The sequence below is a fragment of the Sminthopsis crassicaudata genome, chromosome 3 (genome assembly GCF_048593235.1).
Source record: "Sminthopsis crassicaudata isolate SCR6 chromosome 3, ASM4859323v1, whole genome shotgun sequence".
Classification (NCBI taxonomy): Eukaryota; Metazoa; Chordata; class Mammalia; order Dasyuromorphia; family Dasyuridae; genus Sminthopsis; species Sminthopsis crassicaudata.
In genome coordinates this window covers 649,547,540-649,563,566 of record NC_133619.1, presented here as the reverse complement: position 1 = coordinate 649,563,566, position 16,027 = coordinate 649,547,540, and the positions used below count along the sequence as shown (strand labels likewise).

General features: G+C 61.3%; 2 protein-coding genes across 4 annotated transcripts in view; one reads left to right on the top strand and one right to left on the bottom strand.

The window, feature by feature from the left end:
• Positions 1 to 2,044: 2,044 nt before the first annotated feature.
• Positions 2,045 to 6,788, top strand: TMEM150B (transmembrane protein 150B). 3 transcript variants are annotated; one of them, XM_074307257.1, is made up of 8 exons: positions 2,352 to 2,883; positions 3,083 to 3,218; positions 4,012 to 4,093; positions 4,277 to 4,336; positions 4,411 to 4,478; positions 4,651 to 4,778; positions 5,646 to 5,829; positions 6,318 to 6,788. In XM_074307257.1, exons 1-8 carry the CDS (start codon positions 2,779 to 2,781, stop codon positions 6,503 to 6,505), a joined length of 951 nt encoding a protein of 316 aa, XP_074163358.1. In that variant the 5' UTR covers positions 2,352 to 2,778; the 3' UTR covers positions 6,506 to 6,788. The 3 variants fall into 3 exon arrangements, with proteins under 3 accessions (XP_074163360.1, XP_074163359.1, XP_074163358.1); XM_074307259.1 differs by lacking the exons at positions 2,352 to 2,883; positions 4,277 to 4,336 and adding an exon at positions 2,045 to 2,285 and having other exon boundaries at positions 4,337 to 4,478; XM_074307258.1 differs by lacking the exon at positions 2,352 to 2,883 and adding an exon at positions 2,045 to 2,285 and having other exon boundaries at positions 4,277 to 4,478.
• Positions 6,789 to 6,873: 85 nt separating this feature from the next.
• The window catches only part of BRSK1 (BR serine/threonine kinase 1), an 18,648-nt gene continuing 9,494 nt past the window's right edge, over positions 6,874 to 16,027 (bottom strand). The window contains 12 exon segments of the mRNA XM_074307256.1: positions 6,874 to 7,547; positions 8,350 to 8,439; positions 8,612 to 8,810; positions 9,951 to 10,074; positions 10,498 to 10,546; positions 11,428 to 11,803; positions 12,078 to 12,138; positions 12,340 to 12,505; positions 12,615 to 12,712; positions 14,660 to 14,830; positions 14,958 to 14,989; positions 15,333 to 15,479. Coding sequence (XP_074163357.1) covers positions 7,300 to 7,547; positions 8,350 to 8,439; positions 8,612 to 8,810; positions 9,951 to 10,074; positions 10,498 to 10,546; positions 11,428 to 11,803; positions 12,078 to 12,138; positions 12,340 to 12,505; positions 12,615 to 12,712; positions 14,660 to 14,830; positions 14,958 to 14,989; positions 15,333 to 15,479 — 1,761 coding nt within the window. The 3' untranslated portion in view covers positions 6,874 to 7,299.

The following is a 16,027-nucleotide window of genomic DNA, read 5'->3' as shown; positions in this document are numbered from 1 at the left end:
TCATGTCCGGAGCGCATGGCCACAGCCACTGGTCCCTTCCCAGTCCTCATTCTCCCCGACTCTGGCCATCATGGGATCCCTCTCTTCTCCTGATGCTCCATCCCCTCTAGGTTCCCGTGAGCCTGCCCTCTTCCAAATCTCCTCCTGGCCTCTGCTCTGTTTCCTTGGCTGGATCTTCAGCTGGGCGATGCCCACCCACTCTGGGTGCCCTGCAAGGCTCTGTCTCCCACCATCCTCAGCTTCTACAAGATGCCCTCTCTCCCAAGCCTTTATTCTAGCCCTTTCCCCAGAGAATGCCGGAGAAACTGAGGCAAGCTAGAGTTTTTACTATTTTGAGAGGGAGAGGTTGTGCTGGGGGCATGCTGCCGTCAGGGCTGATGTCTCACAGCATCCAAGCTGCTGGGGTAGACCGAGGTGGGAGCAGAGTCAGGAGCTGAGAGCAGGAACCGCTTCTGACAGGGTGGGGGGGAGGCACCCGACATTCTATAAGTTGGGAAGGTCCGGGGTCATCGTGTCTAAGAAGGTCTTTCTCCTTATCTGGATTAAACATTTACAGTTTAGAATCTTAGTGTAGCCAGCCCTAAATTATATCAGTTCTAATGATGGGGGGGGGGGAAGGTGATGTTGCAACCAGGGGGATTGAGGCAGAACAATTTAAGGGAAACTGAGGCAGGGCAATTTAAGGGAAACTGAGGCAGGACAATTAGGAACTGAAGCAGGACCATTCAAGGGAAACTGAGGCAGGACAATTAGGAACTGAAGCAGGACCATTCAAGGGAAACCGAGGCAGGACTATTAGGAACTGAATTAGGACCATTCAAGGGAAACCAAGGCAGGACTATTAGGAACTGAAGAAGGACCATTCAAGGGAAACTGAGGCAGGACAATTAGGAACTGAGGCAGGACCATTCAAGGGAAACTGAGGCAGGACAATTAGGAACTGAGGCAGGACCATTCAAGGGAAACTGAGGCAGGACAATTAGGAGCTGAGGCAGGACCATTCAAGGGAAACTGAGGCAGGACAATTAGGAACTGAAGCAGGACCATTCAAGGGAAACCGAGGCAGGACAATTAGGAACTGAAGCAGGACCATTCAAGGGAAACCGAGGCAGGACAATTAGGAACTGAAGCAGGACCATTCAAGGGAAACCAAGGCAGGACAATTAGGAACTGAAGCAGGACCATTCAAGGGAAACCAAGGCAGGACAATTAGGAACTGAAGCAGGACCATTCAAGGGAAACTGAGGCAGGACAATTAGGAAATGAGGCAGGACCATTCAAGGGAAACTGAGGCAGGACAATTAGAAAGAAACTGTGACACCACAACCCTTGTCTTTATCCAGTTTGTTCCTGCTGCTTTGCTGGAGGTCTCCACCTTTAGCCTGAAAGTTCCTTGAGAACTGGGATAGATTTCCTAAGTTTGTTTTTTGTTGGGTTTTGGCCTTTGTGTCCTCAGCACTTAATGAACTACTCTGCCCACAGTTAGCTTCCAGGCCTGTGGATTTGATAAAAATTCTAAGGAGGAAACTGTGCCATTTGCACATTTATGTGGTTAATGATTTAATGCTGCTTATTTAAACTAATCCACTTATTGATGTGGACACAAAACCAAGATACCAATGGAAGAGATGCAAGATAAGCTCTGGAGAAGAAGCAGAAGCTGATGGAGCCGCGGGGAGGCCTCCTGCAGACACAAGCCAGGGGGGACGTCAGTGGGCGAGTGTGAGTGCCTGTGTGTGAGTATATGTGTGTATTGTGTGTGTATGTGTGGAGAAGTGTACATTATGTGTGTGTGCTTGTGTGCATGTGTATGTATGAGCATAAGTGGATAGGTGTGTGTGAGTGTGTATGTGAGTGTGTGCAGGTGTGTGCGCGCCCTCCGGGCTCTCCCCTCAGAGCAGGCCCCTCCTGCCTCCTTCCCACCTCCCAGCCAGAAGCCCCGCCCCTCCCCCTCCAGCTCAGCCTGTATCTGTTTCCCTCCCCCTCGCCTCTTCAGTTCCTTCCAGCTTGGCTCTTTGGCTCCCCCTTGCTGCCCCCCCCACGCCCCCTCCCCGCGCCCCCCGCCAGGGGCCTCTTTCCGCACCCACAGCCCACCGACCGCCCCTTAGACCGGCGCCCCCGCTCTCGGGAAGCACAGCTCCCTGGCTTTTTAGCTGCGACTTGAGTGGACAAAGTTCCAAACCCAGAGATCTCAAGTGAGAGGAGATCCCAGAGATTATCTGGTTTACTCTCCCCTCCTCATTTTACAGCGGAGGGGAGGTGAAGGGCTGGCCTGAGGCTCCACAGTAAGTACTGCTGACTTGAAGCCAGGGTCCTCCCCGAGGGGTTCTGGCCTCCGCCCCAGCTGTCCCAGCCCCTGGCCTCCAGCCCCAGGCCTCAGAATCCAGCCCGAGGCCGCCCCCTCTGCAGGCTTCTGCTCCATCCCCCTCCCCCCCTCCCTCCTGCTGTTCCCGTCCTCCTCTCTGTTCTAGTCCCCGACCTTCCCTAACCCACCAGGACCATCCACCTGCTTCTCTGGCCTGGTTCCTTTCCCTTTCTCCTTTCCTTTTCCCTCCTCCCTCTCTCCTCCCTCTCCCTCCTCCCTCCTCCTCCTCCTCCCCCTCCCTCCTCCCATCACTGCTCTATCTATTCCTCCGTTCATGCCCCCTCTGCTCTCCCCCACTTCCTTTCCCCCCCCCCACCCCGTGCCTCGCTGTCCCGAACCCTCCCCCATCTGTCCTCCCCAGCCCTCCCAGGATGGACGCTGAGCCCTCAGCGCTTCCCTCATAGCGCCTGTAAATGGCCGAGTGGCCAGCGCCCAAGGGGGCTGCGAGGTTTTCAGGAAAGCGAGTCCTGGCTCGCCCGGTTCCGCTGGGGGCCCCGGGAGCCGGACCCTCGGCCCAGGTGGGGAGGGGAGGGAGCGGGGGCGCGCCGGCCCCAGAGGGTTGGAGGGAGGGAGTTTGAGAGGTGAGATTTCTCGGCCCGCTGGGAAGGGTTTGGGGATGGCGAGGTCGGGCCTAGCGTCCTCCTCCCACCCACACCCTGCGCGGGCCGTCCAGCTGGGGGAGGACGGAGGCCAGAGGAGCTCGGGTTCTCTCCGCAGAGCCGAGGAGGCAGCGCGGGGGAGGAGGTGGGCTGGAGGCCCCTGCTCCGGGAGCCCCGAGCAATACCGGGAAGCCGCATCCCCGTGAGGCCCGGGGAATGGGACACTGGAGCCGGTCCCCGAGGGGCAGCAGCTGGTAGGTGAATTTGGGGAGATGGGGGGGAGCCACGTGCCTGGGCTCCCACAGAAACACAGCCTCGGAGCTGGGGGGGCTTCAGAAGCAGAACACCTGGCTCCCCAGTCCTCGCTCGGCTTGAAGCCCCGCCCCCTCCCCACGCAGCAGGAGGCTTCCCTCCCATCCTGCCTTGCTTCTCCCAATTTCAAGAGTTGGGGTGTCGGGGCCCCAGTCTGTGGAGAAGAAAGCCATGTTTACCCCCGGCTCTGTGCAGCCTTGGATTTGTAATTTGCCTCTTGGCTCCTATTTTCCCTCTAGATAGAGCAACGGGGGGGGGGGGGGGGGGGGGGGGTTCCCTGAACTCCAGGCTATGGACCCCAAGAGTCCCTTAGGGTCCTCCAGCCTCTCGAGGGTATTCCCAGGCTTTGGCCCCTCTGGCCGGGCCCCACCCAGTTGCTGAGGGCTGAGGTCTCCCCTTAGACGCTGGAACAGAATCAGCAGCCACTCGGGGAACAGACGGGCTCGGGCCCCTGGACCACCCCGGATCCTGGAGTGGAGGTGGCTGGGGGTGATGGGGAGGGGGGCCTCCAGTTCCTGGGCAGAGCCTGCCCCCAGGTTCCGTTCTCTGTGCGGAGCACCCTCCTCCAAACCGGGGGCCACATCTGGGCCAGGACTGAGCAGGCCCCTGACCCCTGGAGGGAAGCTGTCTTCCTCCTCCCTGCCCCTCCCTTTTCCCCAATCCCCCGCGGCCTCCCGGGAGGCTGCCCTCACCTCCCCCCCCACCACAGGTGCCCTCTGTGCTCCTTCCCCACAGGCGGCCTCCTGGTGATGTGGGGCTCCCTGGCCCTGCTCCCCCTCTGCCTGGCGCTGTGGGCTACGGTTGGAGTCTGGACAATGTGAGTCACGGCCAGGGGATGCTGGGGGCTTGGGGAGGAGGGGGCAGGCTCCTGGAGCCCCGTTCTAGGCCCTGAGGAGGGACGGGGCCTGAGACGCCAGGCCCCCCCCATTGGGACGGGGATGGATGGGGCAGGGAGCGAGGGGCTCGGCCCCAGAACACGAGGCCCTGCTCTCCCCCGCAGCTTTGCGCTGGCCGTGTCCAACAAGATGGTGAATCTCACGGAAGGCTTTCCTTACATCAGGTACGGGGCAGGAAAGCGGCACTGGGGCAGCCGGGGTGCGGCCGGCGGGTGACCCCTCCTCTCTCCTTCCCCAGCCTCTGTGGGTCTTTCCCTCCTCAGAGCTGTATCTTCAGCCAGTTTCTGAACGTCGGGGCTGCCATGGGTGAGTAGGCCGGCTCGCCTCACCCCTAAATGCCTCCCGACTCTAACCCTATATTCGCCCCCCCCTCAACTCCCCGACTTGACAGCCCCTCAGGGCCCCGGCCTTCTGAGCCCCGTCCCTGTGGGGCCCAGAGCGCCAGCGACCTGAACCCCCCCTTTCTCCTCCCCCTAAGTGGCCTGGATCTGCGTCCTGCGCTACGTCCAGTTCCGGGAATGGGGCATCCCTAAGTTTCCCAATCGGCTGTGTCTGGGTTTGGGCTTCCTCTGTGCCTTGGGGGCCTCCATCGTGGGCAACTTCCAGGTGAGACTGGAGCGCCGGGGACCTCAGGCCGGAAGTCCGACGGCCCCCGGGCTGTTAGCGGTCTTCGGAGCCATCACGCTGATGGGAATCCCCCCACTGGAAAAGGCTCAAGCCAAGACCAAGGCTAAGGTGGCGGCGGCACGCTGGTGCACCCCTTTTTGTTTGCAGATGATGCGCTCAGCGCAGCCTCCGAAGCGGAGACGCAGCAAAGCAGGGATCGGTCCTCTGTTGGCGGGGCTCTTTCCGGCCCAACGATTCCCGTCATGTCCCTGGGGCTAGAGTTCTGGGGTCCTGGCCCGGGTCTTTCCGAACAGCTCAGGAGTCAGGGCCCCGAGGGGTTGGGGGGAGCTTTCTGAGCTGGGAGGGAGGTTAAAAGAAATTTGCAGGTCTCTTTGACCAGAAGGGGAAACTGAGGCCAGAGAAGGCAACAAACACATTTAAGTTCTCAGAGTAAGTATGACTGGGGGGGGGGCGTCTAAAGCCACCCCCACCCACCCGGAGCTGGCCAGGGAGCATCCCAGTGGTCATTAGTCCAAGACCATCGTCTATCAGACAACATTGAGCCCCACCCTTATAGCCAACCCTTGGTCCACTCAGTCACTGCTTGGGTTCAACTATGAATCATCAGCAAAGGTTTCTGGGCCTCCCCCCTTTCCACCCCCTACCCTCATGGTAACACCCGCCCAGGGTGTCCTGCTGGCCGTACCCTTCACTGCTGCCCTCCCCAGAGCAGGCCAGGACCAAGTCCCTAGCTCCCTGGGAAGGGCCAGAGCCCGGACTGCTCCCAGGCTGATCCCGGGTTTTCCCCTCACTGCCCCAGGTGACCCCTGCCCTCTGACCTATGGGCTCTCTCCCTTCTCCCCGCAGCAAACAAATGAGTTCTCCACGCATCTGTTTGGGTCCTTCCTGGCCTTTGTAGTGGGGGTGACCTACTTCTGGACCCAGGTGGTGCTGCTGCGCCTGGCCAAGCCTCGGGCCCAGCCGGGGGCCCCCTGGATCGAGACCCTGCGCCTGCTGCTCTGCGGGCTCTGCACGGCCCTGGTGGTGGCCAGTATCCTAGCACGGAGCGGGGGTGGGGAGGGCCCAAGCCCCTTGGAGACGCCCGGGGTGGACGGTCACGGGGAGGGGGCCACTGGCGCCACACGGCAGCCTTGGTCAGCCCCGCTGCCCTCTGGGGAGGATCCCAGCGGCCGGGGTGCCTGAGCAGAAGGTTCTCGGACACCCGCTGGACAGGGATCAGGCTTGGGCCCCTGCTGCCAGAGAGCCAGCCCTGTATCCCCCAAGTTGGATCTTCTTCCTTCCCACCATCTCTGGCTCCATCTTGGGAATCTTTATGGGCCGGGGAGATCTGGGGCAGCTGGGGTTACTCGGTGAATGTGGGGGGCAGCTGGGGGTTAGTTGGTGAGTGTGGGAGGCAGCTGGAGGTTACTCAGGGCGTCTGGGGGGCAGCAGCTGGACACCCTGGGGGGGAGCTGGGGGAGGGGAACAGCAGGAAAGCCACGCCCGTGCCCAGCTGTGATCCTTGACGCGGGCACCCAGTGATCGTGCTGCACTTCTGGCCCAGGCACTCCGAGGCGGCCGTGTGCGAGTGGTCCACGGCCATGCTGCTTTTCCTCCTCTTCGGCCTCCTGGCCGTGGACTTTTCCGACACGACTGGCTTCACCATCAGCCTGCAGAGCAGGCCCCGCTCCTGCCCCTCGGGGGCTGCTCACCTGCCTTCTCTCTAGCCCCCTTGCTCTGCCGCGGTCCCCTCATCTTCCAGTCCCCGAGGCGGCCGATGCAAGCTCCCCCTTTGACTCCGTCCCTGCCCTGGGCCTCAGCTCATTGGCCTCTGACCCGAGCCTGGGCCCGAGACCACGAGGAAAGCAGAACATCGCTCTCGTCTCCTGGCCGAGGGCTCCTGACCCCTGAGCCACACCTGTCTGTCGTGGCCACCAGAGACTGGACCTCGTTCTGCCCTCCCACCATACACTCTCTGGCTCTCGGCACGGACCTTGGGGGACCCCAGGGGAAGGCCCCTTGCCCTGACGTGTCAGACCCTGGGGGGCAACGGCAGTCGGGGCGCGAGAAGGCATCGGGAGACATGAGACGGAAGGCGCGAAAATTCAACTTTTCATTTCGCAAGAGCAAATCCGTACAGAGCGCAAGGGGGGAGACAGAGGAGAGACAAGGAAGAGGGGGGCTTGGGAAACGGAGACGAGGGCCCCCCCGCCCCCGCCCCCTTGGCTAATCCACCCACATCCCCTGCCCTCCCCCTCCCCATAGATAAATAAATAAATTAATCATAAATAAAATAGAAATGGCTCCCCACCCCACCCCCGCCCAGCCCAGTCACCCCTTCCCTGCAAAGGTCACTGAACCCCTGGGCCCCCACCCCATGCCCTGGCCGTATTTACAGCTTCACAGTTGTGGGGGTTGATGGGAAGGGGGGATGGGGGATCTGTGGCCAGAGTGACCCCCGAGGGGGAGGGAATGGGGGCCGGGGATCAGAATGTAGGAGGGAAAGGGAGGGAGGTGGAGATCAGGGCTGGGGACTCCCACTGGCCGCCAGCAGCTTCCTGTCCTTGGGGGGTGGCCCCCGCCGAGGAGAACCGCCCAGGTCAGGGGGCTCGGGCCGGCCTGCCGGGGGCTGCAGCCCTCGAGAAGGGGTGCTGGCCGGGGACCTCGGCTGGGTCCCGTTCTTCTCATCTGCCGTCACGTCGATGGGAAGAGAGAAGGCAGGCGTGAGATGGCCCCCCTCCAGGCCTATCTGTGCCCCAAAGCCTGGTGCTGCAAGGGGAGGGGGCGACCCCAGGAGGGTCTGAGAAGCCCCTTCTTACCAGGCTCACTGGGGCAGCAGGCCCCATCTCCCCGGAGCACCGCTCCCTATGGCCCCAGGGGCCAAGGCTGCTGACCAATGGGATCTCCCCATGCGGGGGATGCTGGGCTGGACCTGGCTCAGGGGATGCCCCAGGCTTAGAATATTGGCTAAGGTGCTGTCAATGCCTAGCAACAGGATCCAGGGAGCCCAGGTTTCCCTGCCCCCAACACACACACACACACAGACATTACCCACTTAGGATTGTGGTTACTAAGGTGCTGTCATTGCCTAGCAACGGTTTCTAGGGAGTTCTGGTCCTCCTCAGAGGTGCTGCCCTGGTAAAACCTTGGTTACTGAGACTGCATAATGCACCCCTGGGGACACCTGATAGGATCATGGTTGCTAAGGAGGGGCTGTTGCCTAGCAACTGCCTGTAGGGAGCCTTCCTCAGGACCCTGTGCCCTTTGAACCTAGCCCCTTAGAGGTAATGGGTTCTAAGGTGTCTGAGAAAGCTGGCTCCACCACCTGCCCCTGCTCTCTTACATGGCCGGCCTAGGTGCCATGTGGCAGGAAAGGGTGGGCTCTGGGTGCCCTCTGGGACTCTAAGCTGCCTGCCATGGCTAGAACATGGTGGAGGAGTGGCCCACTCCCTCTCCCCGAGCCCAGGCACGATCCAAGGCCCCCCACGCCGAGGACCAACCCTGTTGGCCAAGACCATCCTGGCACGTATTCTTCCCCGCCTCCCTTAAGGCTCGGCCGGGGCTCCCTCACCTGCCAGTGCTTGCACCGAGGGCTGGTCGTGGGTGCTCAGGAGCTGGGCCTGGATCGTCTCCACCACACGTTTGAACCGACGACTGGGACCTGAGGGGCACAGGAGGGAAGGCGGCGGGCGCCATGAGTGAGAGCTGGGCAAGGGCAGAAAGTGGGCCGTGGCCTCCTCCCACAAGTCTGTGCAGCCTGAGCGGGGGAACTTCGTCACCCACGGAAGGGCCACCCTGGGCCCACGAGGGTCCGCTGACCCAGAGGGACTCACCAGCAATGAGCGTGAAGGTGACTGAGTAGACCCCGCTGCCGTCCCGCTCCCGCCGCCTGGGAGGGGGGTCGGGGCCCTCGGATGAGCTGATGTCAACCTGGAAGCGAACGGGTTTCTGGAAGACGGAGGGGCCGGCGCTGGTCTTATATTCGGCCCGGAAGCTGGTCTGGGACAGCACACTGTGACTCAGGCTGGGGATCTGATTTGGGAGGGAGGGAGGATGAGCCCGTGGTTCACGGCTACAGCCCCCAGGCTGGACAGAGGTCCCGTCAGTCCATGGGCTAGGCAGCTGCTCCCCTCGGGCCCTGGCCGCTCACCGCAAGAACTCAGAGCTTGACTGCCCCAGGGAAAGCCCGAGGAGTGGTCAGCGAGGTCTTGGAGGCCACGGGCCGCTCCTCCCTGTCGCTCACCTTCCCCAGCCCTCTGCCCACCTCTGGCCCTGCAATCCACAGCCCTCCCAGGCGGAAGCGGAGCCGCCGGGCTGACCAATGAGCCTGCAGCGTTCTGGGCCCCAGGGGCACCAGGCTCCCCACGGCCCCAGCGCCAGGACGACCCAATGGCCTCAGCCTCCACGAGGACCTTATGGGGGACTCTCCATGGCCCCATTTGGGGATGGAGTCGTTTCTTCCTTCAGCTCATTATACAGATGAGGAAACTGAGGCAGGCAGGGTGGAAGTGACTTGCCCAGTCACATAGCTGGGAAGTGTCCAAGGCTGGATTTGAACTCAGGACTGACTCCAGAATGGCTGCTGTGTGCAGTGTGGCGCCACCTAGTGGCCGCACAAGGGTATTATCCTCATCCACAAACCTCGGAGGAGGGAATTTCTGACAAAGCCTACAACTCCCATCAGGCCAGACAAAGAAGGCAGGTGGCCCCAAAGCAGGATGGGAGTTGTAGTTCCCACTGCCAATCTTCCCCTATCCATCCCCATCCTGGAATAAGGGATGAGGGAGATTTCCTAGAGGGTAAGGGTCTCTCCCTAACAAATTTCCATAGGTGAGTGGGAGGTGGGGAAGAAGCTCAAGCCAATTTGTGGGGTCCTAGGGCGGCTGCTGGGGGGGAGGGGCAGAGAAGGAGGGTTATACTCATTAGCCTTAGATTTCTTACAGTCTAACTAGGGGACCGTCTCCTCCAGGTAGAGAACCAGGGTTCAAACCTCCTCTCTGACATTTATCATCTCACTCCCTTTCTTCAGTATTCTCATCTGTAAAATGGACCAATGGGTCTAGCTAGCCTCTGTGGCAGCTTCCAGCCTTCAGCTTCTGAGACTGGGCCCCCACCCCCAACCACAATGAGAGGGCTAGGTAGAAAGAGGCTCGAGAGGCCGGGACCACGTACGGACAAGAAGGCGTGGACGATGTCGGCCTTGATGCTGCTCAGCGCCTTGTTCTTCAGCACCAGGAATATCTGCTCATCCTTGTCCAGGGAGATGAAGTTTCCAAACCAGGAACGCTTCGCCAGCCTGGGGGGGAGGGGAGAAGGCTTAGAGATCCTTGAGTTCAGCCTGTCCCTTCTGCAGATGGGGGGAAAGGAGGTCCAGAGAGGAGCAGGGGCCTGTTTAGGACCACAGGATCCCATAGGATTATGGGATTATGACCCGGTGGGTCAAAGGGGAAAAGTCCTAGCTCATTTCTCCAGAGAGAACTTCAGAAATAACTGAGGGCAATCTCTCATTTCCAGAGGGGAAACTGAGGCCCAGAGAAGAAAGGAGCCTTGCTCCGAGCAATCTGGGATATTCCCCCCTGTTTCTCGAAGAAGGATAAGCTACACCGGCCCACCCCCCACCCCAAGAGGACACTAGCTTTTCTAAGGTCAAGTCCAGGCCAGAGTCTTGGTGTCTGCATAGGATGGCCCCGCCCCCTTCCCACATCACAGCGTGACTCACTCTGGGGATGACTCTGGTGTCAAACTGGACATCTCCTCTGCGGTGGGGACTAGAGAGGGTGTGGAAAGAGGGAGGGAGGAGGAGGGAGAAGAGAGAGGGAGGGACAGACGGAGAGAGACAGAGAGATGAGGAAAAAGAGAGACACAGGAACAAAGAAGTTTGAAGAGAGAGATAGACACAGAGAGACAGAGGAAAGAAGAGATGACAGAGAGATAAAGAGTTGGGAGAGAAACACAGAAAGAGATGGAGGGATGAGGAGAGAGACAGAGAGGAAAGAAGAGATGACAGAGAGGTAAAGTGTTTGGAGGAGAGACAGAGAAAGAGATGGAGGGATGGGGGAGAGAAAGAGAGAAACAGAGGCAGAAAGAGACACAGAGACAGTGATGAGAAAGAGACAGAGAGATGAGGAGAGAGAAAGACAGAAACAGAGGCAGAAAGAGACACAGAGACAGAGATAGATGAGAAGAGAAAGAGACAGGCACAGAGATAGATAGATGAGAAGAGAAAAAGAGATAAGAGATACAGAGACAGAGAGAGAAATGAGAGAGACAGAAAAAAAAGAGACAGAGCGATGGAGAAAGAGAGTGACAGAGAGATGAGGAAGGAGACAGAGAGATCAGAGACAGAGACAGAGACAGGGATAGGAAGAGAGAAAGAGACAGAGAGACAGAACAGAGACAGACAGAGATGAGGAGAGAGAAAGAGACCGAGACGTAGAGACAGAAAAGAGAGACAGAGGGATGATGAGAGACAATTACAGAGACAGCAAAAAAGAGAGAGAGATGCGAGACAGAGGGATAGGGAGAGAGAGAGACGGCTCAGGTCAGGGCCTGGCGCCCTGGGGACCATGCCTGGCTCTCAGCTGGCTTCAGCTTAGAGCATCAAGTATGGTGCCCCCCCCCCCCGGGGTTGGGTGGGCAGGCCACACACCCTGCATCTTGCGCCGGTGGAATCGGGGAGATCCCAGGAAGCTGTTCCGGATGGAGTTGAGCCGACTCCTCCAAGCAGCACCCCCCACGCCTCCACCAGCTCCAGGACTAGGAGGGGGGGTGGCACCTGGTGTGCCAGTGGGGCTGGCCCGCGGGGAACAGGGTGGGGGGGTGGCTGCCCCTGGAGACGTCCGGGGGGATCCAGGCAGGGGGGTGGAGCGAGCACTGGGAGGCGGGGGCTGCTCCCCCGCACCCCCTCCCCGGGGACCCCGAGACGGCAGCGTCTGAGTCTTGGGGGTGGGAGACGGGCAGCCTCCAGTCCGGGCCTCCTCCCCGGGACTGGCCCCAGGCTCCGGGGAGAAGGAGAAGACAGGGCTCTGCCGGGAAGAGAGAGAGAGGGTTGGGTAGCAGCGGTCCCCGAGCATGTGTTATGCTTATTCTGGACCAAACTGGTCTGAATGCTGGGGACGCCGCCCCCCACTCAGTACGGAGGGACGGGACTCCCTGCCTCAAGGCTTTGGGGACTCTGGGGGGCTGGAAAAGACCTCCCCGTCCCCCCACCTCCCTTCCTCCCATGTGAGACCCGGAGCCCCCGGGAAGTCAGAGAGGGCCCATAGTGACCCGGCCCCAGCAAGGGCTCTCTCGCCTCACCCTGGGGCTGCTCAGTGGGCTGGAGGAGAGTCCGGTGGAAGCACCGCTGACGCTGCGGGATCTGTATTTCAGGGAGGAACGGGGAAAGAGCAGGAGCAAGGGGGTCAGGGAAGGGAACTGGGGGAGGGTGCTTAGAGAGCGAGGCGGGTAAGAGAGCATCTAAGCCAGGCTTCCCATCCCAGCCCAAGCTCACAGAAGGGACAAGACTCGGGCCTTAGCCAAGGCAGGAGTGCGGGGAGAGGGGCTGGGGGGCAGGCCCCACCTCTGGCTGTGCTGGGCCATCTCCAGAGCTCTCCGGGTGGGCACAGGGGAGCCTCCGCCACCACTGCCCGCATCCGTGATGCTCAGCACCTCCATGGACTTGCGCTCCGGCCTCCTCTTCCCGTGCCGGCTCAGCATGGGAGAATCCACCCGCTTTCTCGGAGGGTCTGCGGGAAGCAGGGAGAGTGGCCAAGGTCCCCACGGGCTCTTGTTTCTCCTCGCCATGAAGGAGGGGGAAACCGAGGCCCGCTCGGGCCCGTCCGGCCTGGCCCTCACCAGCATCGTTCCTCGGTGGCAGGTCCTCATCCTCGCAGCTCGGGTATCTCTCTTTGCGGTCCAAAAGCAGGTAGTAAATCATCTTCTCCTGGTTCTCCCTGAGGCCGGGGAGAGGCAGAGAACAAAATATGGAGGCAGAGGCCAATCTGCTTTCTCCCTGCCCGTCCCGGTGTCTTACTGAGGCTCTGCTCTCCAGTCTGTTCCCTTGGTGCTATCTCAGGGTCCGAATCACCCCCCTGTCTCCCAGGCCTCTGTATCCCCTTCTTTCCTATAGTTCTTAATCTCCATTTCTGTAGTTCTCTGACTGTGCTCTCTGCTGCCTCCTGCTGGCCCTGCTCCTGGTCTCTATGCTCTGATTGCTCTCTGCTGCCTCCTGCTGGCCCTGCTCCTGGTCTCTATGCTCTGACTGTGCTCTCTGCTGCCTCCTGCTGGCTCTGCTCCTGGTCTCTATGCTCTGGCTCTGCTCTCTGCTGCCTCCTGCTGGCCCTGCTCCTGGTCTCTATGCTCTGACTGCTCTCTGCTGCCTCCTGCTGGCCCTGCTCCTGGAATCTTTGCTCCAACTGTGCTCTCTGCTGCCTCCTGCTGGCCCTGCTCCTGGTCTCTATGCTCCGGCTCTGCTCTCTGCTGCCTCCTGCTGGCCCTACTCCTGGTCTCTATGCTCTGACTGCTCTCTGCTGCCTCCTGCTGGCCCTGCTCCTGGTCTCTATGCTCCGGCTCTGCTCTCTGCTGCCTCCTGCTGGCCCTGCTCCTGGTCTCTATGCTCCGGCTCTGCTCTCTGCTGCCTCCTGCTGGCCCTGCTCCTGGAATTTTTGCTCCGACTGTGCTCTCTGCTGCCTCCTGCTGGCCCTGCTCCTGGTCTCTATGCTCCGGCTCTGCTCTCTGCTGCCTCCTGCTGGCCCTGCTCCTGGTCTCTATGCTCCGGCTCTGCTCTCTGCTGCCTCCTGCTGGCCCTGCTCCTGGTCTCTATGCTCCGGCTCTGCTCTCTGCTGCCTCCTGCTGGCCCTGCTCCTGGTCTCTATGCTCCGGCTCTGCTCTCTGCTGCCTCCTGCTGGCCCTGCTCCTGGTCTCTATGCTCCGGCTCTGCTCTCTGCTGCCTCCTGCTGGCCCTGCTCCTGGTCTCTATGCTCCGGCTCTGCTCTCTGCTGCCTCCTGCTGGCCCTGCTCCTGGTCTCTATGCTCCGGCTCTGCTCTCTGCTGCCTCCTGCTGGCCCTGCTCCTGGTCTCTATGCTCCAGCTCTGCTCTCTGCTGCCTCCTGCTGGCCCTGCTCCTGGAATCTTTGCTCCGACTGTGCTCTCTGCTGCCTCCTGCTGGCCCTGCTCCTGGTCTCTATGCTCTGACTGCTCTCTGCTGCCTCCTGCTGGCCCTGCTCCTGGAATCTTTGCTCCGACTGTGCTCTCTGCTGCCTCCTGCTGGCCCTGCTCCTGGAATCTTTGCTCCGACTGTGCTCTCTGCTGCCTCCTGCTGGCCCTGCTCCTGGTCTCTATGCTCTGACTGCTCTCTGCTGCCTCCTGCTGGCCCTGCTCCTGGAATCTTTGCTCCGACTGTGCTCTCTGCTGCCTCCTGCTGGCCCTGCTCCTGGTCTCTATGCTCCGGCTCTGCTCTCTGCTGCCTCCTGCTGGCCCTGCTCCTGGTCTCTATGCTCCGGCTCTGCTCTCTGCTGCCTCCTGCTGGCCCTGCTCCTGGTCTCTATGCTCTGACTGCTCTCTGCTGCCTCCTGCTGGCCCTGCTCCTGGAATCTTTGCTCCGACTGTGCTCTCTGCTGCCTCCTGCTGGCCCTGCTCCTGGTCTCTATGCTCTGACTGCTCTCTGTTGCCTCCTCCAGCCTTTGTGAGGGTCTGCAGGCAAAATCTCCTCAAAGACTCTCGCCCATCCTAGGGAGAGCTCAGACTCCCAGGTCCGGGGAAGCTCCTGCCTCTCGGCTTGCCCTTCGTCTCCCCAACATGGCGGGTGTGGGGGGGGGCACACTTTTAGCCTAGCCTTCCCTTCCCTCCTCCCTCTGTGGTCTAACCCCAGGACGTGCACGAGGAGGGGGAAGGAGGCTCACTCCTCACTGCGCAGCTCCCGGTGGAGCCGTTCCAGGTCTCGGAAGCAGCCCAGGGATGCCATGCTCTCCAGAACATCGGGGTCCAGCTCCCCGCCCGACGGCAGGCTCCGCATGGCCACTCGCCGGCCGGGGGCCGGCTCCAGTCTGGGCTCAGGCTCCGGCTTCCCTCCCCTGCAAGAGCGAATTGGGTTCAGAGTCCTCCCCCCCTTCCAGGCTCCCCCTACCCGGTCCGGAAGACCCCAGCTCTGCCCCATCTGAACCCTGGGTGTTCTGTCCTCCAGCCCTGCCCCAAACTCACAGGTACCAGGGGTGCTTCTGAATCTGTTCCAGCTGCGAGAGGGGGGGAAGGAATGAGAGAAGCAATATGAGAGAGGGTCTCAACCCCATTAACCTACCTCCTGCCCCACCTCCCCAAGCCCTTTTGTCTCCCCCTAGCGTTCATGTCCTGAGCTGCCAGCGGCTGCCCGGTCCCCAGCCAGCCTCCTGGGAAATGCTGCCGGTGCTCCCGGCGTCCCCTAGCGGCCACGGCTAAAAGGGTTTAGCTCGGGCTGGGAAGAGCCCAGGCCCGCAGCCTGCCCGAAGCGTGTGGCGCCCTCTCGTGGCCGGGGAGGGCGCTGGGCTTTGGGCCCGGCCCCGGGGCAGTGTGGGAGCCTCCCCGCCCCAGTTCACTCACACTGAGCCTCTTCTCGGGCTCCACCTCGATCATGCCCCTCAGCAGGCTCTGACAGTCCGGGGGGATGAAGTGAGGCATGTGGAACACGCCCCTTTTCACCTTTTCCAGCAACTGCCGCAGGTTGTCGTCGTCGAAGGGCAGCGCCCCCTGGAGGACAGGAGGACAGTTGGGAGGAGCAGTCCAGCCCTCCCCTTCCTAGCCCGTGGGCCCTGGGCCGGCCCCAGGTCCTCCTCTTGGGGGGAGGGAGGCAGACCAAGGTGCCAGCTGCTCCAATGGCAGCAGGTAATCATTGCCACGGCTCTGCCAGGGCCTCCAGGTTTTGCCAACCTGAGTTCCTCGTGGCTCCCACGGCTGCAGTGGGCGTCCCACCCCTCTAAGTCCGGCCGCCCCTCTCCTGAGCGGGAGCTGCAGCCTCCCCCGTCCCGCGGGCCGTTCCACTTGGACGTTCACAGGCACCTCAGAAACTTCACATCTGCCTTAAACTCGCGTCCTGGGGAGGGCAGCGCCCCCTTCCGGTCAGCCTGCCAGAGCCTTTACTCCTTCTCCCCCTCCCTCCTCCCCAATTCTCTGTCAGATGCCAAATCTTGGCCCACTTTTGGCCAAATCTGCTCCCCGGCGGCCCGGCCTGGGTCAGGGTTCCGGTAGCCTTGCCCCTGACCTCCTGCACGGCTCCTAACTGCCTCCCTGTCCCGTGT

What these genes read in the sequence shown, in the direction of transcription:
- TMEM150B (XM_074307257.1), top strand. Translation starts at nt 2,779, where the DNA reads ATGGCCGAGTGGCCAGCGCCCAAGGGGGCTGCGAGGTTTTCAGGAAAG. An exon ending in CCATCGTGGGCAACTTCCAG is followed by an intron (nt 4,779 to 5,645) that starts GTGAGACTGGAG and finishes TTCTCCCCGCAG; the next exon opens with CAAACAAATGAGTTCTCCAC. An exon ending in CACGGCCCTGGTGGTGGCCA is followed by an intron (nt 5,830 to 6,317) that starts GTATCCTAGCAC and finishes GCGGGCACCCAG; the next exon opens with TGATCGTGCTGCACTTCTGG.